Source organism: Myotis daubentonii, chromosome 1 (assembly GCF_963259705.1).
Source record: "Myotis daubentonii chromosome 1, mMyoDau2.1, whole genome shotgun sequence".
Classification (NCBI taxonomy): Eukaryota; Metazoa; Chordata; class Mammalia; order Chiroptera; family Vespertilionidae; genus Myotis; species Myotis daubentonii.
Window position 1 is genome coordinate 43,242,373 of NC_081840.1, and position 24,973 is coordinate 43,267,345.

The 24,973-nt window shown below is 41.7% G+C and overlaps 1 protein-coding gene across 8 annotated transcripts in view; it reads right to left on the minus strand.

Moving 5' to 3' along the window:
- Positions 1-24,973, minus strand: part of MAP2K5 (mitogen-activated protein kinase kinase 5) — a 276,193-nt gene that overhangs the window by 89,973 nt on the left and 161,247 nt on the right. For all 8 annotated transcript variants that reach the window (XM_059697326.1, XM_059697354.1, XM_059697306.1 and 5 more), the window contains exon 16: positions 22,462-22,533. In XM_059697326.1, coding sequence (XP_059553309.1) covers positions 22,462-22,533 — 72 coding nt within the window. The remainder of the gene's footprint in view (positions 1-22,461; positions 22,534-24,973) is intronic.

The following is a 24,973-nucleotide window of genomic DNA, read 5'->3' on the forward strand; positions in this document are numbered from 1 at the left end:
ATAGAAGCATCAATGATGAGAGAGAATCATTGATTGGATGCCTCCTGCACGCCCCACACTGGGGATTGAGTCTGCAACCCGGGCATGTGCCCTGACCAGGAATCGAACTGTGACCTCCTGGTGCATAGGTCAACGCTCAATTACTGAGCCTAAGCCATGCCAGCTGGGCTGTGTCTGAGTTTTTTGTTTTTGCTTAATCTCTTCACCTTTTTCACCCACCCCGCAACTCCTCAGGCCCCCTGAAAGCTGTCAGCCTGTTCTCTGTATCTATGAGTCTATTTCTATTTTGTTTTTTAGTTTATTTTGTTCATTAGATTCCACATATAAGTGAAATCATATGGTACTTGCCTTTTTCTGACTAGATTATTTCATATAATGTAATACCTTCCAGGTCCATCCATGCTGTTACAAAAAGTAAGATTTCCTTCTTCTTCAAGTAATATTCCATTGTGTAAAGGTACCACAGCTTTTTTTATTCTCTCATCTACTGATGGGCACTTGGGCTGCTTCCAAATCTTGGTTATTGTAAATAGTGCTGCAATGAACATAGGGTGCACCTAACTCCATTTTCAAAGAATAAATATTTTGTTCTTTACTAAGGATAGACACAAAGGTACTGAGATTAATTTTCAAAGCTCTAAAACCAGTTTGAGCAACAATACTGTTATAGGAACAAACCATATAGCTATATAAGGTGACTACTTTGAAAGGGCCAACACTCATTTGGATGTGTGTGTGTTTGTGTGTGTGTGTGTGTGTGTGTATACACTAGAGGCCCGGTGCACAAAATTCGTGTTTGTGGGGGGCGTCCCTCAGCCCAGCCTGCACCCTCTCCAATCTGGGGGATGTCCAACTGCCGGTTTAGGCCCAATCCCAACTGCCCTCCCCTGCGGCCTGATGGCCCCCAACTGCCCTCCCCTGCCGACCTGGTCGCCCCCAACTGCCCTCCCCTGCAGGCCTGGTGTCCCCCAACTGCCCTCCCCTGCAGGCCCGGTCACCCCCAGCTGCCATCCCCTGCAGGCCTGGTCACCCCCAACTGCCCTCCCCTGCGGGCCTGGACCCCCAATTGCCATCCCCTGCAGGCCTGGTCCCCCCAACTGCCCTTCCCTGCCGGCCTGGATCCCCCAACTGCCCTCCCCTGCCGGCCTTCTTGTGGTGGCCATCTTGTGATAACGCCACCTAGGCTTTTATTATGTAGGATACACACATACTAGGGTCCCAGTGCACGAATTTGTGCACCTTGAAAGGAACTGTGGGCTGCGAGGCTGCGGTGAGCACAAAGGTGGGTCTCGGCCCATCCTCCATGCCCCCGCCTGGCCCCTACTGCCACAGCCCCTCATGCCCTGTCTACCAGAAGCCCCACTCCCACTGCCACCACTTTCACGTGCTGACAGTGCCAGCTCCGCTCGCACCCTCTGGTGGTGTGGCGCCAGCAGCGGATGCGAGCAGGGCTGGTGCCGTCAGCAGGTGCGAGTGGCGGCTGCTGCCCTGATCACCCCTCAGGAGCAGGGGGAGGCGGAGAAGCCCTTAGGGGTGATCGGGGCTGGCAGCCACTGCTCATACCTGCTGACAGTGATGAGCGATCGGGGCCGGCGCCGGGTGCCAGACACCAGCAGTGGGTGAGAACAGGACCGGTGCCTGCAGCAGGTGCGAGCGCTGTGCGGGACTGTGGAATGTGGGAGCAAAGAATTTTCAATAACCGCCAGAGGCTCACCCTGATGACAGCGACGGGCGCCCTGCCTTGGTCTGGCACCCCTGCTCACCTGTTCCACCATCCGGCCGCAGCCGATGCCCACCATGTTCCACGCATGCCCCCTGGTGGTCAGCGCACATCATAGCGACCGGTTGTTCGGTTGTTTCGCGGTCCAGTCTATTTTCATATTAGCCTTTTATTATATAGGATATGGAATACCTGATACCCTTCATTACCTTGTACTCATTTCTTGTATAGTCAGAGTTCATTGACTTCCAAGATATAAAGTTATAATATGTTTTTATTTGCTGGATATCATTAATCCCTTCAAGTATACATAACAAAAACATCACAAGATGGGGTGAAGGAAAGAGAAAGTGAATGTTAACTAAACTCCTTTTGTGTGATTGTGTTTATTGTGTTTACACTGTTATTACTTAGGAAGGGGAGGGACTTAGTTCTCCACTGTTCCCACTCCACCCCCATCTAATACAGGCCATTGATTTGCTTTATTTTGTAAAGACAGTGTTACAGGCTAACGAGAGTGTGCCCATTGATTCAGGAGGAGTCACTATGGTCTACTGTGGTGGTGATGGGTGGAGTAGGCATTTGAACCATTCTGTACTGAACTGAAAGGCAGTGACCGCTCATTGAAAGCTATCACCTATCATTATACTCATCTGTGGACTATGAGTTTTACATATTCTTACATTTGGAGTTAGAAAACTACCAAGAGGAGGGTCTCTCATTTAAAAAGCTGACAGCTTCCTAACTACTGGAAAACATTAGAACATTCTATCTCCAGCCTTCCTTCGAATGCTGTGCTATTTAAAAAAATATTTTTATTGATTTCAGAGAGGAAGGGAGAGGGAGAGGGAGAGAGAAATATCAATGATGAGAGGGAATACTGATTGGCTGCCTCTTTCATGCCACCTAATGGGGCTAGAGCCCCAAATCTGGGCATGTGCCCATGACCAGAATCGAACCTGGGACCCTTCAGTCCACAGGCTGATGCTCTATCCACTGAGCCAAACCGACTAGGGCCAGATGCTGTGCCATTTACCTGGGTCCATGTTGAACACAATCATTAGGGTCTATGGAAGAACTCTACCCACTTGGCTTACCAGCAGAAGAAACGTGCCCGCCATACAATATGTAAGATTTAAAGTAGCTGGCAGGTGCCAGACTGGCCACTGGTTCTTGCAATTCAAAGAACTAAGCAATAATAAATGAGAGGTGCTTTTTTTTTTTTTTTTAAAGTAGTGGGATATGGTAAAAATGTAAATTTTTCCCATTTTAACACAAAACCTCAAATTCTCAAGTCACCACTGTTCTATGGAGAACCATGATACGGCTGACTTGTGTCTACCTGGGCCCCTCTATCACAACTGGTATAAGGCAATAAAGATGGCTGATGACATTCATTTACTCTGTAAGACACCACCATGCAGGAGAATACAGACAATTCAGTGCAGGCTGGTCAGCTGGGAGCCTCTGGGCCCGAGTGGGCCTGGGAACAGGCGGCAGTGCTTGAACTAGTGAACTCGTCATTCCTGGGACTGGCTTTGCTTTGTGTGCACTTTCCTGACATCCATGGAATTTCAGTCCTACTTGTCAATGACAGTTCTCGAGGACCTTTTAAGACATCTTGTAGGTCTAACCTCTTTTGAGTCAGAGGACAGAGAGTGGTTCCTTGTTCTTGACCAGAGCAGCACAGCAACCATTTCCTCTCTCATCGTGTCACCACTGGGCTGCTCAGCACAGGTCCAGGATTCCAATTCTGCACCAGTGCATACTGGCAGCAGCACCGAAGCCGTCATTTTAAGGCCCCAGGAGAGGGAGCTGCCTTCTATGCATGCCCCTGTCCTTCCTGGTTTAATGCAGCTGCAGGGTTTAGGTTCCACACTATTTGTCTTGTGGCAAAATAGAAGAAAATATATAGCCAGGCCCTACAACCCTTTTTATCAAGTTCAATTAGGAGAAGGTAAGAAGGAAAAGGGTCCTTGGCAGATATGACTGCATGAAGAACAGGCTCTTCATGAGGCTGTCAAAAGTCACAATAAACATGGAACCCTTACGGGGAAGAGGGAGCACATTTGCTATGACTGGACGTTTCAGAGACAGGAGGACGGGGCCATTCTGTATCTTTTACCCCTACTGGTCTATTAATCTACTTGCACTTCCCCGGTTTTTATTGTCAAGGTATTATAAATTAGGAAACTTACAAAAAGAGTATGTAATCTTCTCTGAAATGGCCTGCAGATATGTCACTGTACTAAATGTGTTTCAGATTTAATGAAGCTTTAATGTCCTTTTTAATTTTGCCTGTTTCTGTATCACCAGGGGTCGGGCAAGGCAATCAGCACTCAAGAGGGTGGTTTGGTTTAAAACTAGGGAAAAACTCATTTGCTTATGAGTTGCACTGTATTTTCTTAATTAAATTTACTGAGTAAAATGGTTTAAGTTCAGCCAACCAATGACCTTTGTATGTAGATTTAGATTTATAAATAGGTTAACAGTTAAAGAAAAAAAAATCACAACAAAGCAAACAGATTAGGGCTAAGCCAATAGAAATCTTTGCTCTCTTTGTCATCTTTACAAAAGGAGCATTTAAATATAGGCAGCTTAAGTCCGGTTTAAAAAAACATGCATATTGAAAAATGTGGACTCACATAAGGGCCAGCAATTCATCAAAGGACTCTCACATTCTTTTCATTCCCAGGAGTGGACAGGCTCACATTGCAAAAGATTTGGAAATGCTTTATTTATTTTTGGGGTGGTGGAGGTAGACCTAGGGGAGGTTGTGGATTCTATTTAATGTTAAATTAAAAGTATACTTTAATTCTAAACACTTAAGATTCAGCAAACTGCTAAATACTCTGTTCCTTGTGGAAGATTTACAATGTAAAAGGCAGAAAAAGAATGCTCTGAAAACACTTACCATTTGGGAATATATTTAAATAACAGTAAACCACTAACATTTCACTGTAAAACTAGGACTGTTCCTTAGTGTCATCTTATTGATCTTTGATTTGTCCAACGTAATTTATGAAGCATTCTTGTGTTAGTAGCATTTGAGTATGTTTGCAATTTAAATGACAAATGTATGTGGGTGAGTGTGATCATAACATTTGCCAGATACATAACAATGCATGATAGAAACCTTTGTATGTTAACAAAAAGTTAGAATGAAGGTATTTACTTACAAAGCAACAAAATGGCTTCTGTTAGTAATAAGAATAATTATTGCCACGAAGTCATAAAGAGAAAACATACATTGTAGCCTGAAAGTAAATGCAGGACACAAATTCAGAAATTCAGGATATGTTCTTGGTGATCATTTCCCACTTAGAATATCAACAATGTGGGAGTAGTTTTAAATTTACAGTTATGCTGAAGAGCACTGAATTTTTTATTCTTAATTTAGGCATATTCTATGCTTCTCGGCATAACTGCAAATTGAAAATAAGCATCTTCAACACAGCTGATGATCTAGCTGAAGGAGGACTTTATAGTCTGAGATGTTCAGAAATTTGTTCTTAATTACCCTGTGTACATTTCACACAATTAAATTTCCATCTAAGGATTTTGCATTTAGATTGTGCATTGCAGTTAAACCTTCATTTTATAGAAATGCAGCAGCTACTTTGGAACATTCAGACACAGGGAAACTTTAAAAAATCAGACTTAACTACTGGATTACATAAAATTCCCTCGGTGAGATTTCATCCCAAGACCAATTTTCACAGTTCTAGGGAAAGAGTTTAAATCAACTGAAACTATGCTGGTGAAGAACCATAATAAATATTAAATACTTCAAAATCTACCCTAAGATTTTACTCTTCTTCCCATGTATCAATTGTACTGTCCTCTCACTGAATGGTTTAAGAACAATCCAAAGGATATAACAGCAATTTACCCGCATTAAAGTGCTTCGGAGGTTAAACTGACAACAAAGAACACAGAAACACAAAGCGTCTTGAAGTAGGGTTTCAATGAAATGTAGAGGATTTAGTAATGCAGGACCAAAAAAAAAAAAAAAAAAAGGAGTTACAAATTAATTTAATCTTCTGCCTATAGTTTGCAGCTGCACTCCATAGTGTCTAGGGCTTAAGAACAAAGCCTTGAAAGGCCTCGGAGTGAGAAAAGCTTCAATTTTTAATGTATAACGCCATTAGCTGATAACTTGTGGAATCTGCAACCCCTGCGGAGGGGCATAAGTGCGAGTAACAGAGACTGATGAAGTGACATATTTGTTCATGTCTAGAACCATGAGGAAGAGGGTTATTACTAACACCATCAGGCCCAACAGAAATATGCCCTAATAACCTTTGGGACCCTCCCTGTTATCAGTTCTCACTGCATCAAATATATTAAAATCAAAACCTAATTCACTTTAATTAAAGACAATTAGTTTGTTTTACTATTATTGTTTATTGTATGATATTTTAATACACTGCAAATTAAAGATGCGATAATGAATATAACGAAAGCATCAAACTGTGTATACCTTTTCACCCATGCTTGGTGAAATCAGTTTATCACTGGTTTCTATTTAAGGAAATTCAAGGATGCCATCATTAAAAGTGGTGCAGAAACATTTTACTTTAAAAAGAATACAGTGGAACTATGCTCGCCTTTTCCTAATTCAATGTATGCTTCTTTTCACATAACACTTTCCTATACTCTCAGGATTTCTTTAACACAAACAGAAGTACGGCCCAATGGAGGCAGCAGAAGCTTAATTAATTTGCCCAAGGTCATACTGTAGGTTGGTGGCGAAGCTTGTTAGATTACTAGGAACTCTGGGCTCTACAGATGTTTTGGCAATGGCAAAGGACCCTGTCTGCAAAGGCCCAGAGATTTCTAGTGCAGTGGGTGAACTACAGCAAATAACTAATTACGCCTGTGCAAAAAGTGCCAAGTGCTCCTGGGAGCTCAAAAGTACCATTTTCTTGGTGCAGAATGAGCCTAAATATGAAGTCCCATCAGGATTGCGTCTTAGCATGTGCCAATATTTTAAAAAGAAGTACTCGTCCTCAGCAGAGTCCACCGAGAAAAAGAAAATTTATTTTAACTTAAGGAGCCTAAACAGAGTAGCACAATGAAATAATTCAAGCAATTTTCCATTATTCAGAAGGCCTTCATTCTCGCCTAAAGATTACTACTAATAACGGAGAAAAGACAACATTACAAATAAATGTTTCTAATAGTGTTTGGTTTTTTTTTTTTTAAATTAGAAATGGGCTTATTACAGTGGACACTTAAATGGGGAGAGGGCAACAGTAATTCACAAGTACAATATCCTAACACTGTTCCTTTAATTGCTTTATTTGTTTCACTGTTAAAAATGATTGCTTGCTGTAGCCTAACCATGAATGCTGAAAAGCATGATACATTGAGGTCTCAACCTGGGCAAACTGTACCTAAACTTACACTTTATTGCAGCTTAGTTCACAATCTTCACCTAATATAGGGTTATATCCCAGTGCAGCAGGAGGATAAATCATCCTGGAATATTACTCCGGCAAAGTTTAGCTGTGACTGGAGCATATGTGCTTTCGAGCCACTGAAGCAAAGGCCCATAAAATACACTAATTACTGGAAGTTATGGTCACTGAGTGATTGATAGCGCTCTGCAAGGCAACTTCCTCATTTCCAGCTCTTCTGACGGGGCTCATCCGCCACACAGCAATTACTAATTCATGACCCACCCCTCAGGCACCGGTACCTTTACTTCTAATTCTCCTGCTACCAAACTACTGCTACAGCTGGACACTGTCTTTCTTCATTTTGATGGCTGGGTAAGGATGATAAAAAGTAGATTTCATGCTAAATGCTATTGTTTGAATCTTTAAACCATACATGGTCTTTCTAACCCTACTGTCCCCAAACACATAATTCTCCTTACTGTCCATAATAATGCTATTTCACTTGTGTAACTTTCTTTTTTCCTTAAAAATAAGTATGCGTATGTGTGTGTGTATAATAATAAAAGCGTAATATGCTAATTAGACCAGACAGTTGAATGACCTTACGGATGTCCTTCTGGACGACGTTCAGGACGAAGCTCGGGCTGCGAGGTCCAAGGCAAGCCGCTGCAGCTGTGAGGGCTGAGCCCCTTGCACGAATTTCGTGCGTCGGGCTTCTAGTGTGTGTGTGTGTGTGTGTGTGTGTGTGTGTGTGTGTATGTATATATATGTGCATGTGTGTATATATATATCAATCTATCTATACATACTATATTAAACCAAAAACTCTTACTGAATTAAGCTTTTGGTTGAACAGTGTGGTTTAAATGCAATATAACTTCATGTAGGTCACAGTAACTATGAGGCAGCTAATTGATAAAAAAAAAAAACAAAGAAAAAAAACCCCTCCATTTAAAGAGACCCACTTTGTCAAAAGCTTTGAAGACACTAATTGTTCCAAGTTGATTTCCATTAGTAGCTCTACTCAGAGCAATGCTAATTAAAATATCTGGGTATATAACTAAATCTCTAAAAGCCACTTAAAAACAACTGCAAAGGTCCCTTTATGATGTTCTGTGCACTGAAGAAGTAATTCAGTGAGAGACTCTGAATTAAAGACAGACAAAGTTCAGTCATGATAGATGAAAGCAAACAATCTACTTTTCTAATAGAAAAATGGATGTTCTTCAAATTTTTGCACAACTCCAAATGCAAGACTGACGGTAGTTTCCCTATCTGGAATCTGAGATGGTGTAACAGATGAAAAGATGGAAGTCCAAGCTACCTATCTATGCTTCAGGCCTTGGTTCAAATTCTTCCTCTTCTTCTGTTGGGAGTTAGTCTCCGATGACAATTTTGAGGACCAAATCCATACCACTCCCTGTCTATACCGCTCACAAGCAATGTATCACATCCTGCACCTGGTGACAGTTCCTAGTATTCTACATCTTTCTGCGTCTCTAAGGCCAGGTAAATTAGAACTTGTTGAAGGGCAAACTCTAAGCCATAAACTTCTATATGTTCTCCATGACACTAGAAATAGTATTTTGCAGTAGGTGGATACTAAGCATTTGTTGATTATGGTAACACTTCTGATGGGGAAGTCTCCTAGAGCCTGGACAACCTGGCTGCACAGTGTGGTTATTTCTACGCTACAATGCTTTAATGAACACAGTATTCAAACTCTTCAGCACTTGAGGGTCATAGTCTCAACTAGCAAGGCCCTCTTACACATCACTGCTTGGAATAATCATGCTCACATATTTAAGCATTATGATTAATTTAGGTGGCTTATTTCTTATTAAAGACGAAAGGGTTGTAAGACGAGAAAACATTAGTTAACTGTTCCCAAATCCATCTCATGTACTTAATAATCATTTTGATCACCATAGTAAGAATTAAGAAATGACACTGTTTCAATGTTTTTGTAATGCTGACCTGTGTCCCTGACAGTGGGCAGCTTTAATCATAACAGTCCCTAGAGACCCAGCTTGGGGTGTGTGTCTCTATTTCTAAACTGCTTCCTGGAGTTATGCAGCTGTGGGCACCTAGGAAAACACCAGTGCTAGGGTGTGGTCTATTGAGCTCAATGTAGCCTGCACTTCTATTTCTAGACATTTCAAAGTCAAGAGAGCATAATATTCTCACACTTCTGGCCTATGTATGTGTTACTGCGAGAGAGAGAGAGAGAGAGAGAGAGAGAGAGAGAGAGAGAGAGAGAGAGAGAGAGAGAACGAACTTCTATCTGCTGCACTTTTACTTACCTTCCTCCCTACTGGTCAAGGGGCTCCAGAGGGCAATGTTTGTATCCTTACTGCAACTACATAATGTTTAGATGGAGTCTCACCTGCCCACTTAAAAAAAAAGTTATAGCAGAAGTATTGGAGATCAGGTTAATTTTTGTATTTTTTAAAAATAAACTAAACCTTAGTTTCTGAAAAACAACAGCAATTGTACATTTCAAAATATGGTAAAACTGAACCAGCTATTGGGATAGAGTAAGTAGCAGCTATAGGGATAGAGTAGGTAGCAGCTATAGGGATAAAATAGATAGTAGCTAAAGGGGTAGTAAAGGCAGTAGCTAAAGGGGCAGAATAGGCCGTAGCTATAGAGATAGAATAGGCAGTAGCTATAGGGATAGAATAGGCAGTAGCTATAGGGATAGAATAGGCAGTAGCTATAGGGATAGAATAGGCAGTAGCTATAGGGATAGAATAGGCAGTAGCTATAGGGATAGAATAGGCAGTAGCTATAGGGATAGAATAGGCAGTAGCTATAGGGATAGAATAGGCAGTAGCTATAGAGATAGAATAGGCAGTAGCTATAGAGATAGAATAGGCAGTAGCTATAGGGATAGAATAGGCAGTAGCTATAGGGATAGAATAGGCAGTAGCTATAGAGATAGAATAGGCAGTAGCTATAGAGATAGAATAGGCAGTAGCTATAGGGATAGAATAGGCAGTAGCTATAGGGATAGAATAGGCAGTAGCTAAAGGGGCAGAATAGGCCGTAGCTATAGAGATAGAATAGGCAGTAGCTATAGGGATAGAATAGGCAGTAGCTATAGGGATAGAATAGGCAGTAGCTATAGGGATAGAATAGGCAGTAGCTAAAGGGGCAGAATAGGCAGTAGCTATAGGGATAGAATAGGCAGTAGCTATAGGGATAGAATAGGCAGTAGCTATAGAGATAGAATAGGCAGTAGCTATAGGGATAGAATAGGCAGTAGCTATAGGGATAGAATAGGCAGTAGCTATAGGGATAGAATAGGCAGTAGCTATAGGGATAGAATAGGCAGTAGCTATAGGGATAGAATAGGCAGTAGCTATAGAGATAGAATAGGCAGTAGCTATAGGGATAGAATAGGCAGTAGCTATAGGGATAGAATAGGCAGTAGCTATAGGGATAGAATAGGCAGTAGCTATAGAGATAGAATAGGCAGTAGCTATAGAGATAGAATAGGCAGTAGCTATAGGGATAGAATAGGCAGTAGCTATAGGGATAGAATAGGCAGTAGCTATAGAGATAGAATAGGCAGTAGCTATAGAGATAGAATAGGCAGTAGCTATAGGGATAGAATAGGCAGTAGCTATAGGGATAGAATAGGCAGTAGCTAAAGGGGCAGAATAGGCCGTAGCTATAGAGATAGAATAGGCAGTAGCTATAGGGATAGAATAGGCAGTAGCTATAGGGATAGAATAGGCAGTAGCTATAGGGATAGAATAGGCAGTAGCTAAAGGGGCAGAATAGGCAGTAGCTATAGGGATAGAATAGGCAGTAGCTATAGGGATAGAATAGGCAGTAGCTATAGAGATAGAATAGGCAGTAGCTATAGGGATAGAATAGGCAGTAGCTATAGGGATAGAATAGGCAGTAGCTATAGGGATAGAATAGGCAGTAGCTATAGGGATAGAATAGGCAGTAGCTATAGGGATAGAATAGGCAGTAGCTATAGAGATAGAATAGGCAGTAGCTATAGGGATAGAATAGGCAGTAGCTATAGGGATAGAATAGGCAGTAGCTATAGGGATAGAATAGGCAGTAGCTATAGAGATAGAATAGGCAGTAGCTATAGGGATAGAATAGGCAGTAGCTATAGGGATAGAATAGGCAGTAGCTATAGGGATAGAATAGGCAGTAGCTATAGGGATAGAATAGGCAGTAGCTATAGGGATAGAATAGGCAGTAGCTATAGAGATAGAATAGGCAGTAGCTATAGGGATAGAATAGGCAGTAGCTATAGGGATAGAATAGGCAGTAGCTATAGGGATAGAATAGGCAGTAGCTATAGAGATAGAATAGGCAGTAGCTATAGAGATAGAATAGGCAGTAGCTATAGGGATAGAATAGGCAGTAGCTATAGGGATAGAATAGGCAGTAGCTATAGAGATAGAATAGGCAGTAGCTATAGAGATAGAATAGGCAGTAGCTATAGGGATAGAATAGGCAGTAGCTATAGGGATAGAATAGGCAGTAGCTAAAGGGGCAGAATAGGCCGTAGCTATAGAGATAGAATAGGCAGTAGCTATAGGGATAGAATAGGCAGTAGCTATAGGGATAGAATAGGCAGTAGCTATAGGGATAGAATAGGCAGTAGCTAAAGGGGCAGAATAGGCAGTAGCTATAGAGATAGAATAGGCAGTAGCTATAGAGATAGAATAGGCAGTAGCTATAGGGATAGAATAGGCAGTAGCTATAGAGATAGAATAGGCAGTAGCTATAGGGATAGAATAGGCAGTAGCTATAGGGATAGAATAGGCAGTAGCTATAGGGATAGAATAGGCAGTAGCTATAGGGATAGAATAGGCAGTAGCTATAGGGATAGAATAGGCAGTAGCTATAGAGATAGAATAGGCAGTAGCTATAGGGATAGAATAGGCAGTAGCTATAGGGATAGAATAGGCAGTAGCTATAGGGATAGAATAGGCAGTAGCTATAGAGATAGAATAGGCAGTAGCTATAGAGATAGAATAGGCAGTAGCTATAGGGATAGAATAGGCAGTAGCTATAGGGATAGAATAGGCCGTAGCTATAGGGATAGAATAGGCAGTAGCTATAGAGATAGAATAGGCAGTAGCTATAGGGATAGAATAGGCAGTAGCTATAGGGATAGAATAGGCAGTAGCTATAGGGATAGAATAGGCAGTAGCTATAGAGATAGAATAGGCAGTAGCTATAGAGATAGAATAGGCAGTAGCTATAGGGATAGAATAGGCAGTAGCTATAGGGATAGAATAGGCAGTAGCTATAGGGATAGAATAGGCAGTAGCTATAGGGATGGAGTAGGTGGTCATCCTGTGAAAAGCAGTCTTGACTGATGAACAGAGTCACGGTAAACCAGCCCTTTCCTTTCTCTAACTTCCTGCTCATTTATATTCATCATTTATATTTTCTTTTTCTCAAACTACTTGATCTACTTTTTTTCTATAGCGTAACGGAAGAAGCAGACTTTAATCCAGTCATGATACGTGACTGCTACGACCTGTTAGACTTCCTGAGAAAGTCTGTTAATTTCTCTGGGCCTCAGTTTACTTATTTGCAAAATGGGAACACTGGTGCTCACACAGTGGAACAATCTTGGGTGCCTTAAATTACCGATTTTTCAGTCATTTCCCATCACAGTGAGGAGACGCTTAAATGAGACGAGTATAAAATGGCTTTGTTAAATGTTACGTACACATAAAATGTTATGTTATCTTTCTTGTTAGAATGACACTGAGCAAGATGTCAATAGCTAGGAATCAGAGGGAAGAACACTAGACTTCGTATGAGAAGCCCCAGACGCTAGGCTTTTCTGTTGAGTATTAGCTGGGTGCCGTGACTGTGGGCACATTCTCTCCAGTCTCGGAAGTGAGCTTCCTCACTGGTAAGAGGAGGGATCTGATTTTAAAAGTTCTAAACTCTCTCTGCTAATAATAAAAAAAATTCTAGTCTCTAAATACAAGATAAGGTGGGTAAAATAATTTTCTAAGTAAGTGCTATAAAAATATTAAAGTTATACATTTCAGAACCAAAGTATGGCCTGTAGGATCTTTAAGTTCATGTTTAAAGCCAATTCCAGGTCACTGGACTTGAGTGTTGACAGAATTCTGTAACCAGTGGTTTTTAGCACTGGGTGTCTTAAAGGTAGCAGCAGTGCTTCCCCAAATCATCACACTCAAAAGAATTCCAGAGCTGACAGATATCACTAGAAGACAGGCCTCTTCTTATCTGTTAGATCTGACCAAAGGTAACTCCACATCGCTCAGTTACCCCGAAGAGCTAACACTGTTTCTAATAGGTTACTGTTGTCAAGCACCCTTTAAAACATAGGCTCCCTGAAAACTCAGATTCATTCACAGCCGTGTCCCCAAGTGACTAGCACAGTGCCTGCCACATAACTGTCACTCAACCAACATTTCCTGAATGACTAACAAATAAATGAATGCATCCTGTCCAACCTTATACTGTATACAAAGCATTTTTCCCTTAAAATAAAACAAAACCCTGAAACAAGTGGTTATTCAGTCACTACTTAAATGCCCCCAAGGGGTGGGGCACTTTTACCCCTAAAGGCAGATCCCACTGCGAGAGGAGGAAGGGAGCAGGGATCTATCCATTAGAAAATTCTTTATACTGAATAGGAAACAGTGTTAGCTTCAGAAAGTCCAGGCTGCCAGTCATAAAGCAGCCTCTCTTCTCTGCTGACCACCCTTCAAATGTCTGAGTATGGCTGTCAAATGCTTGCTTTGTTTTCTCTTTATTTCTTTATCTTCATATCAAGACTGTTGATTTAATGATTTTTTTTAAAAGTCCAAATTGTATGTGTTGTGTGCATACACAATTTGAACATGTGCTGTTGGAAAAACTTTACAATGAGCCTGAAATCCATCAAAATAATAAAATGCTTAGCTGGGACTGCTAGCACCTGTTCCATGTTGTTTTGTCAATCTCCTGGGTGTTCACAATCGTTCTGAGCACAAAGCAAGCTCCACAATGCCTCATTCAGTGGGAAGCTCTTCACTTGGTCGGCAGTTTCACATTCACTACTGTCACTGACAACCCTGGAAAATGCACGTTTAGGCATGGTAATCTGAGACAGCTGGATCCCTTCACAAACCTTGCAAAGGGCTGAACTAGTCAATCCATCATATGCCAGAGGTCATTTCAACAATTCCTTATTCTTGCAATAAGTTAGAAAAAATTTTTTAAAAATGACAATGAAAAAAATGAAGATAATTACAGAGAGGGGAGTAAGAAGAGAGCAACGAGCGACAGAAACTGTTACGTGCTCTTTTCTCAGCATTCGTCAGTGAAGGCAAGGAGGACGCTGGAATCACACTCCTGCCCACTTTCCTGTCCAACCTCCCACTGAAAGTTCCTTGGTGTTTAGATCCTTTTAGCTTTGATCCTTTTGCCTTCTGAGGGTTTTCAGCAGAAACTTGTGATCAACAGGTAAGATGTTTCATTAGATGGAGCAGCAGACTGAACATATTATAATAAGATTCAACTTCCACTCATGAGCTTGGCAATGATTGTAAAAAGGAAGAGGAGAAAATACCAGTGCTTAAGTGGATCACACCAAATGCCGTGTTTTTATGGTCTGGAGACGCTGACAGCAGCTGCTCACAGGACATCCAGAGCCATCCGTCACCCTCGGCCCAGGTTCGTAATCACCAAGGCTAGAGAGACAGACAAAGCCGCAGCTGGAGACCACTAGAGACAGCTGTGTCTCTCGGTGTTTCTTTCTTTCTTTTTTTTTGTAGGGAGGGGAGGGGGGAAGGGTTCTTTCGTATATGTATTTAGAGGCAGGAACCATGTCTAGATAGCGCTCCATAATTCTTGTCACCTGGTAAGCACCCAATACACAGATGTCGATGTTATTTCAAATAGAAGCTTACTTTTCAAAGTAACCTGATGGGGTTATGATTGTTGAATGAAAGTGCTTATAAAAGGGCTGAGAAAGTGCCCACTTTCAAAAAATATGTGTTTACTGTAATTTTTTTATCATCGGCCTCCCTCATTACATTGCAGGTTCAACAAGGAAGGGGAACATGCCTATTTTAGTTACCTGTTTCCCCCGTACTTAGTAAAGTGTTTGGCACATAAAAGGTGCTCAGTAAGTATTTGAGAAATAAATGAATTCTATGTAATGTTATCTTCATTATACACATAAGAAACTGACAATTAGAGTGGCAAATGACTTGGCCAAGATCACACTGATTATAAGCGGTGGTGCCAATATATCTGGTTAATCCAAAGTCCAAGCATTTAAACAGTTCAAGAATTAGGATGACCGCACTTGAATCTGGAGATGGTGTCATAGAAAAAAATTACATCCTCATCACACTTCTCCAGAAGCTTTTGACAAGGGTACGGGCTGGGTGATCCATGCTACTTTGTCAATACTTTTATCTTCATTTCACATAGTTTTGTGTGTTTGTAAAAGGCGAAAGATTTATGCGGTCTGAAGAGAAACCAGAGTATTAATGTGTGTTTGTAATGCAGAAGATCACACTTCATTTTCTTGGTATCCAATGAGTCTTATCTAGCATCCATTAAACAATACATGTAAAGGCAAAATTTTTAAAAAATGACGTGTGTTCAGAGCTTTTAACATCTCCATAAGACAAGGTTGTTATAGCTAACTAGTAGTACTTTTTATACTAAATTTTCCTTGGGAAAAATTCCATTATAGATAAATATAGACAATTAAAAATTTACTATTCCTTCACCCCCCAAAAAACTTTCTCTGGGCCTTTTTTCAGTTAGAAAAGAGTTATTTATTTATTTTTTTCTGTAGGAATACTAAGAGGAGGGCAATCTCAAACATATAACTATTTCTCATCTTAGAAGTTAAAATGAAAACATTTTCTTTGTTGATTTCCTCTCCTCTGTTTTTTTATTTTTTCTTCCTGAAACTTCTGTTTTCCATATGGGAGACTTCCTGATCTGGGTCCCTAATTTTTGTTTCTCTGTGTGTTGTTGTTCTGAAAATTCCTTTGTTACAGCAGCCTATTCTCATTTCCTGGGATGCAGTATTTTCTACCTCTCTGAGAATACTATCGCAATTCATTTGAGTTTGTCTCCCCAAGGCCCTCCAAGTTATTATTTTTTAAGTTATTTTAGGTCTCTGTTCTCACCGTAAAGGCCTTCCTCAGATACCCTGCTAAGAGTAAGGCACTAGAAATCTAACTGAAACATTGTGCTCATCGGTGGAGCCTGAAGATTGAGGTAACAGGATCCAGCGGGGCTGTGTCCTTGGGGAACTCCCACTGCTGGGTCTTTAAGACTTCTTGGTCAGATTTCCCTATGGAAAGTCTCTTCCAATCTCCTGCCCGAAAGGTCATCTTGGCTGCCAGTCCTAGGAACAGGGTGTGCTAAGAAGGCTGAGAAGTCTCAACATTTAGAATCCGAACTTGCACTCACTGTGTCTGTACTCAGTAATGGGACGCAGTCTTCTATGATGCCAGGCATCACTTATTTTATTCTCTCCAAAATAACCCTCTACCCAGACTTGTGTTAGGGTGGGGAGGGGCAACTGTCCGCCGTGCTGAGTTAGGGAAGAATCTGAGTAACTGCTTCTCAAGCAGACTTGAAAACAATTCTCTTCTCTTTGCCCCCACATCCACTCCTAGGTCCAGATACTTGGCGCCACAATTCCTGAGCCTTCTGAGTGTTCTACAGTAAACCAGGGGTCCTTCCTTTCTTCACTGCTGCTTAGGGCTTCAGAATTCTCAGTTCTGCTAAGCTGTTTACTGTTGTCCATCTGCTTCCCCACATCCAAAACTTGGTTGCTCTTGTCTCCTCTTTTCCCTTTTGTTTTGCCTTTATGATATTATGCCTTTCAAAATTCCTTTATGGTGGTTTTTATTGGAGTTTGATGTGCGAGTGGAAGCTAAAGCATGCATTCCATGCTTTCACCAAATTAGTAGCCTTTCTGAACCAAACATAAACCTTTCAAAAGGCAATCCCTTCTAAAGAGGGGGCGAATGGCTTAATTTCCTCATTGTGACCTTTGTCCAGAAGCTTTGAAGTAGAGCTTCCACCTAAAAATGAGGGATCGGGCCCAGAGAGATTAAATGACCTATCGAAGGATCTATAGTGTATCCTGGCAGAGGTGACACTTCAATCTAGGTCTGATACTTGGGCAAACAGAAAGCCCTTCTTCACATGTAAAGCATTTATGACCTACTCAGCAAACATTTATGAGTGCTTATGTTAAAGGCTTCAAACTAACTTTAAACTCTAATATTTATTTTTAGAAACTGCTTTAAAACCATTACAAAAAGCACAAAAAAACTGAGCCTAAGAGATTTATTGAATACCACTAGGGCAGTGGAATTGTGTTAGACAGTGTAGATTTTGAGAGAATCAATCTGATGGCCCATCATAAGAAACTATGAGAAAATTGTTTTACAAAGTGGAAAATCCAAAGACACTACTTTCAGCTGGAGAGATCAGAGTCGGACTCATGAAGAATGGGTATTTAAATCTTAAGGAGGTGAAGAAAGATGACATACCATGTAGAGTGAACAGTGTAGTAGTTAGTCCATGGATTTTTTTTTTAAAACTTGGTAAAGGTAATTCTAAAACTCACAAGAAAAACTCTCTTTGTCCAAACAACAGAACCCAAGGAAAGCTTTAGAAGATGGTGCTACTTTGATGACAGTGACCTTGTGTGGCTCTCTGAGTATGTTCTTCACCTATCTAGAGACATTTTTCTAAGCCACGGACCTTGCTTTCATCATTTAACTCATCATTCAAACCACTTCAATGAAACAGTGATCATGCTGAAGAGGGGTCTCAGAGGACCAGATGACACTCCAATTAACTAAGCACATTGAGCTGGATTGTTCTAAGCCTTGGACTCAAGAGACTGGCAGAGAGAGGAGGCAAACAAAGGCAGAAAGAGCGAGGGCCCAAGTGAAAAGAGCAAAATGCATGTGCTAAAGACTGGGCTTTCAGCATGACTCCTGTGGAAAAGCCTGTCAAAAGATTATTCCATCTTAACAGGGTTTATAATAACCCACCAGATAGAATCACAAACCAGAACATGGACTTGCAGAGCATACCCAGTGAGGGTAACTAGGGGACTGGCCTGGTGCCTTTTTAAATGCATATGCATCGTCCTGGGTGCTGCAGGTGCAAAGCTAGAAAACGTATATGTTTACTTATTTTTACCCAAGAAGGGGCAACTAAAAATCCAGCTTTTGCAAATATGGCTATGACGCAAATGAGACAACAATATACAGGGAATAACTAATTAGTGAACAACAACAGTGGGACTGTCCTCAAGCCTCGTTGTGGGAAAAGATAGAAGTACTGAGTTGCCTGTAAAATTAAAAAAATGTGCCCTAAAATGTTTTAGGTTCTCCTCACCCTTAAGGATTAAATAAAATCATCAAACTTGGTAAAACAAAGTCCTTATTATGTAACAAACTCATTTTCATTTTAAAGTATAGCTCTGAAGTCTTGAGTAGCAACCAGCAGGGTGAACAGACCCAGTCAACTGAATCACTGCAAGCTTTCTAGAAGAGCCAAACAGGTATTTTGGGGGTAGGATTAATGCTCCCAGTTTGTCCTAGTTCAGGAATCTTGTACCCTTGCTAGAGGGTCTTGCTTCTTTTTTCTTTTCTTCTTTCTTTTGCATTGCCACACGAATTCCTGTCAGAAAGGTTCAAGGAAAAGGTGCAAGCCCACCTGGATTTTTTTCCCCATTACCAAGCGAGCCACTAAACCCCATATATGGCAATGACCTTTATTTTATTTTTTGTTAATCCTCACCCAAGGATATTTTCCCATTGATTTTTAGAGAGAGTGGAAGGAAGGGGGAGAGACAGAAAGAGAGAGAGAAACATCGATGTGACAGAGACACATTGATTGGTTACCTCCTGGGCCGGGGTTCGAGCCTGCAACTAATGTATGTGTCCTTGACCAGAATCAAACCTGCAACCCTTCAGTCCGCAGGCTGACGCTCTACCCACTAAGCAAAACTGGCTTGGGCTGGCAATGACCTTTATTTGGTTCCATAACTAATCCACACAAGGAGAACTACAACACATTTAAAGATCTGAGTTGGAAACTTATAAGCCAAAACCACAGAAAGGGGCCAAATTCTTCCCATCTAGTAAAACTGCCATGCTCTAGCCAATTGGAATAATCTCATTTTTCCCTTTTTAAGGGTAATTTCCATCTTTATATTACTTCTGCCAACTTCAAACATTGCATACAGCTGACACAATTCTGGAAGAGACCCACTTTATCCCAGAAACAGAGGGATGCTGAGCTGCGAAGATGGGGGCAGTTCTGTTCCTAGATAAAAGATAGTCTGATATTAAAGATTCTTTGCTTAAGGCACAAATGTACCTGTCTTTGGCTTTTTATACGGCACATTTTAGCGGCATATAGCATCTTTTATGAAAGAGTGTGGCGAGAGGCCTTGTTATGACTCCCCATGGGGACAGTGGCAGAACATTAACAAGGAGCAGTATGAAGCCGGCAAGCAGGGGTGAAGCTCGTTATGTTAGGAGTTTAAAACAACGAAGGCAACCTTCTGATTCCTGCATCAGGGAGGGGTCAGGAGCTTATGGAATTGTGGGGGTTGGGGCTGGTGGGGGTGCTAGGTGGAGGGAGAAAACTCTAGTTCCCATTTTGTATCTATCTGATTCTTGTGTAATTTCAGGAAAATTCCTTTGCTCAGCTTCCCATAGTGTTTATCCCTTTTGTTTCTTTACCCCTCACGCCCTGGAGAAATAAACTGACTGACTCAAAGCAGGTGGAGGAAGGTATCCACACAGAAGTAGTGGAATGGCCCAGCTGAGACCTGCCTATTTTGACAAGGGAGCTCTCCTAAAGGGTTTACAGAGGACCGCCTTACAGTGTGCTGGGGGTGGCCAGGCTCCTCCACCTTTTCCTTCTTGCTCCCAGTGGCAATCTCCCTCCAAGACCAACCCAGCTCAACTGTCAACTCCTTTGAGAACCACCTCACCACCCACCCTCTGTGACTGAGTCCTTCATAAACATTTTCCTGAAGACCTTCTTACACTGTTCTGGGTGTCAGGCGGTTGTCTTCTCCAGCAGAGGCAGGCTTTTGTCAGCTTTGTATGTCCCACTCTCCAAGGCCTAGCACATGATCAGTGCTAAAATAATAATTATCGAGGAAATGAAACTTTCTATTCTTCAGAGTGTAAACATAGAAAGTGAGGATAAACAGAAGAGAAGCAATTCTTAGAAGAGGTCAACTACTTCAGAACACAATCACTCAGAATTTTAAAGTGCTACTGAGCTTCACACTGCTATCTATAGTGATTTTAAATAAGATTTATCACGTCTACTCCAAGCATACTGTGGTGAAAAAAGAACCTTGACCTTCAAGTGCTTCTTTTGGATTAACTTTCCAAACTCTTCAGGTCATGTTCTCATCTCATCTGCCCCCAAAGAACCCTGGAGTTCTGTTCATTATTGAATTGCCTACAATTACTCATTTATGAACTCAAAACCTCCTACTCCCCTTCCCTATCACATATTTTTCATTATCTTGTACCCCAAATGAATTTGGTATAAAACACAGGCCTTATCGTCACCTGACAAATTACATATTTAGTTATAATTCTCTTTTATTTCTCCTCATACTCCACCCCTCCCCAAATGCAACTCCATGAGAGTGGAGACTGGAGTCTCCTTTCACTGCTATATCCTCAATGCTTACCAGCAGGCATGGCAAGACCTCGATATATGAATGAAAAAATAAATGTGGAAGGAATGGATGGTGAATATTTATATGGGCTCAAAATCTTAAATCTGTTAGTTATGCTTTCTCACAGTATTGCTATGCCTCTGCAAATTATGCCAAGCTAGGATATACCACTGTCTAAGTCATATAACTCTAGAGTTGTTGTAGGAAGTTAAAGAGAGACAACAGCAGACTGCTTAGAGTCATTGAATGTTAGTCTGGAAAGGAGCTTAGAGGTCACTACTTTACAGATGAATAAGCTGAAACCCCAAGTGAGGTTCGCAGAGGGCCACCTAGAAAGCCAGTAGCCAAGTTGGAACTGTAGTCTAGGTCTTTCATACTCAATCTAGGGTTCTTATCTCTACACCGCACAACTTTACAAATGTTCTACAGTTTATCTGGTCATTTACTGAATACATTCAATGACAAAAATTTAAAGGAAAATTATGCAACAGCAAGGCCTGAGCCTCACAAATCAAAAGTACTAGTTTCCCCTGACACAGGCTAATTGAACAATCCCTTCAGAATTCTATTGAGAGACTCAGTTTTGAGTGTCTGTCCACTATTATGGCTAACCAATAAGCTGATGCACACATATTGCATTTCCTCTTGGAGGCCCTTTTTATGAAGAAGTACAGAATATGGTTTAATAAACACTGAATACTTTATTTTTGCTTTCTTTCCTCAGTGCAGGTGAATTCAGTCTGAAGATATTTCCTTACAAATCCAGTTGCATTCATACATTACAAAAATCATACAAAAAGTACTTGACCAAAAGAAGGTGATAAAAGCATGAATGCAACTCTATCTATGATCTTATGTAAGAAGTTCTTTATAGTTTTAAAACAGCCCTCTTTTATCTGAATCAAAGTATTTTTGAAGCACTTATGAGTGTCCAGACTCTACAATACTATAACTCAGATCCAGATGTTCTTCTAATATAAATCATATGCATTTCCTTGTAGATCAAGGGTCATGATACAGAAATCTTAGCACAGAGATCTAGTGGGGCTTCAAATAGTCCACTAAGATAAAGTCCATTCTAAATACATTTATAAAGAGCAGAAGCATTAAATTGTGTTAAATACATACACCTTACCCTCCCCCCAGATGATATCACACCCTGTGCCCCAACATGTGATATGACTATATTGGAACAAGGTGACTTTTTTCCTTCTAAACAAACACATAGAACTTATACATCCAAATGAGTAGGGCTGTACTCTTTAAAGTAATCACCTTTGGAAGTGATATATGCATTCCAACCAGCATTTTTCTGAACTGTCTTTTAGAACACAGGTTCTCTGTGTTTGTGTACATAAGGATCACCCAGGGAACATGCTAACGATGCAGATTCTTTGCGATATGGACTGGTCTTGGATGGAGTCTGGAAGTTGCATTTTTAAGAAGCACTCTAGGTTAACTTTTACAAGGTGACCTGTGAGAAATAGCTGGTTCAAAAGCCATGCAAGGATATCAAAATAATAACTTTAAACACTGTGTATACATATGTATATATTCTTCCAGATAGAAAATATTACTACAAATATACATAGAAACATCTATTTATAAAAAAACCATACCTCCATGAAAGAGATTCCTAAGCTCCAGACATCAGAATGGATTCCATACTGCTCCCCAGAAATTCTTTCAGGCTGTAAGAAAAGAAAAGGGAGCTTGTGAGTTGATGTAAGCTACTCCAGAGATCACATACACTACCACAAGCTCAGCTGAGGCAGAGAGCCTGCTACCTTTGCACAGCACTTTATAAAGAACAAAGCAATTTTATATGCATATGTGTTTTATGTAGATAAGATCTAGAAATTATATAGCTTATATATAACTAGAGGCCCAGTGCACAAAAATTTATGCACTTGAGGGGGGGTCCCTCAGCCCGGCCTGTGCCCTCTCGCAATCTGGGACCCCTCGGGGGATGACCACCTGCTGGCTTAGGCCTGCTCCCCAGGGAATTGGGCCTAAGCTGGCAATCAGACATCCCTCTGGCAGCCCGGCAGCCCTCGGGGGATGTCCACTTGCCAGCGGGGAGCAGACCTAAGCTGCAGTTGGACATCTTTAGTGCTGCTGAGGAGGCAGGAGAGGCTCCCACCACCACCGCTGTACTGGCAGCCATTAGCCTGGCTTGTGGCTGAGCAGAGCTCCCCCATGTGGGAGCGCACTGACCACCAGAGGGCAGCTCCTGCATTGAGCGTCTGCTCCCTGGTGGTCAGTGTGTGTCATAGTGACCAGTCATTCCCAGTCTTTCTGCTGTTAGGGTCAGTTTGCATATTACCCTTTTACTATATAGGATAGAGGCCTGGTGCATGGGTGGGGCCGGCTGGTTTGCCCTGGTGTCCCGGATCAGGGTGGGGGTCCCGCTTGGGTGCCTGGCCAGCCTGGGTGAGGGGCTGATGGGTGTTTGCAGCTGGTCACACCCCCTTCAGGGTGAGGGTCCCCACTGGGGTGCCTGGTCAGTCTGGGTGAGGGGCTGAGGCCCCCTTCAGGCTGGCCTGAGACTGAAGCTCCCAGCTTCTCCTTTTTTTCTTTTTTTTTAAATTCTGGGATTTATTTACCTTCTATAATTGAAACTCTATTGCCTTCACTGGCGCTCCCAGCTCTGAGGCCGTGGGTGGCTGAAAGCAGGTATCTGGGATTTGTTTGGCTTCTATAATTGAAACTTTGCTGCTGTCCTGCTTGCTCCAGCTCTGAGGCCGCAGCTGGCTGAAAGCAGGTTTCTGGGGTTTGTTTAGCTTCTATAATTGAAACTTTGTTGCTTTTGGAGCTCAGAGCCGGGCCGCGGCAGGCGTGGAACCTTGCCTTCCTCCATCACTGGAGCAAGCAAGCCTCCTGCTCACTTCAGCTGTGTGGCTTCTGGCCGCCATCTTTGTTGGCAGTTAATTTGCATATCTCGCTGATTAGCCAATGGGAAGCGTAGCAGAGGTACAGTTAATTACTCTTTTTGTCTTTTATTAGATAGGATTACAATCTTACTGAATCCTCACAAAGTCCCTGTGATGAAAACTTTATTTTACAGGTGAAGAAAGTGCAGATTAAGATGAGTGAAATCATTTAGGCAAAATCCTAAGCTGGGAAATGAACTGAGACTTGAACCCAGGCCCTCTCCCTCCAGAGCTAGTGGTCTTAGTTGTGGAGTGACACATTATGCATTATATGCTATCATTTATTTGCTTTGAGAGAGAGGTCTGGATCACTAGAAATTATTTCATATTAATTTTTAAAATCTTTTTATTTGGAAATATTTTCAAACTTTAGGAAAGTTGAAAGATTAAGACGAGGATAAAGATCATCCAAATTTCCTTTGCCCAGATTCACCTGTTCAACATTCTATTCTATGTATCGGGGTTTCTGTTGAAATGAATGAATGAACTGTCTGAAAGGTACATTTGGGACTGGAGGTCCTTCAAGATATGTAGCAAGTACCTGGTCTAAAAAGCCAGTACATGCACAGTCTCTACCTCAATAGGAGGATTTCATACTGAAGTGGGTGCTGCCTGCCTGGTCTCTCTGTGCCTCCAGGGTTTGTCATGCAGTAGGGTACTACATAGAGGTCTTTTGAATGAACACAAGAACAAATGAATGTCTGACAGAGGTGGAATGGTTGCTTAATAAGGTTCCAGAACTAAGCAGGGCAGGGCTAGGACCATAACCCACATCTCTTGGCTCCCAGGACATTATATTCTTTGTACCATGCCTGGAGTTTCCGGCAGTCACCATAGTCATCATCCTTCAGGAGAGCCCATACACGTCCTTAAGAGTAAATGGGGTCAGGGTCAGCCTGGTCCACTGGAGATGGAGGAAGTGGGCACCCACCACTCACCAGCAGGAGATACACCCAGGGTGTGGACGATGTGGGCCTGATGTTCTCAGTTGAGTTGTCTTAGCAGGAACCCAGAACTTTGTAACTGCCTTCCCACTCCCACCTACCAGGCTACCTCAAGGCACTTACTGCTTTCTCCCGGGACCACTTTCCATAAAATTACACAAAGCCCTGCCCTGAGGTACAAGATGGATTGTCTTATTTCCCTTCCTTTATTTATTTCTTTAATTTGTAAAACCCCCTTCCTACCAAGAATAATT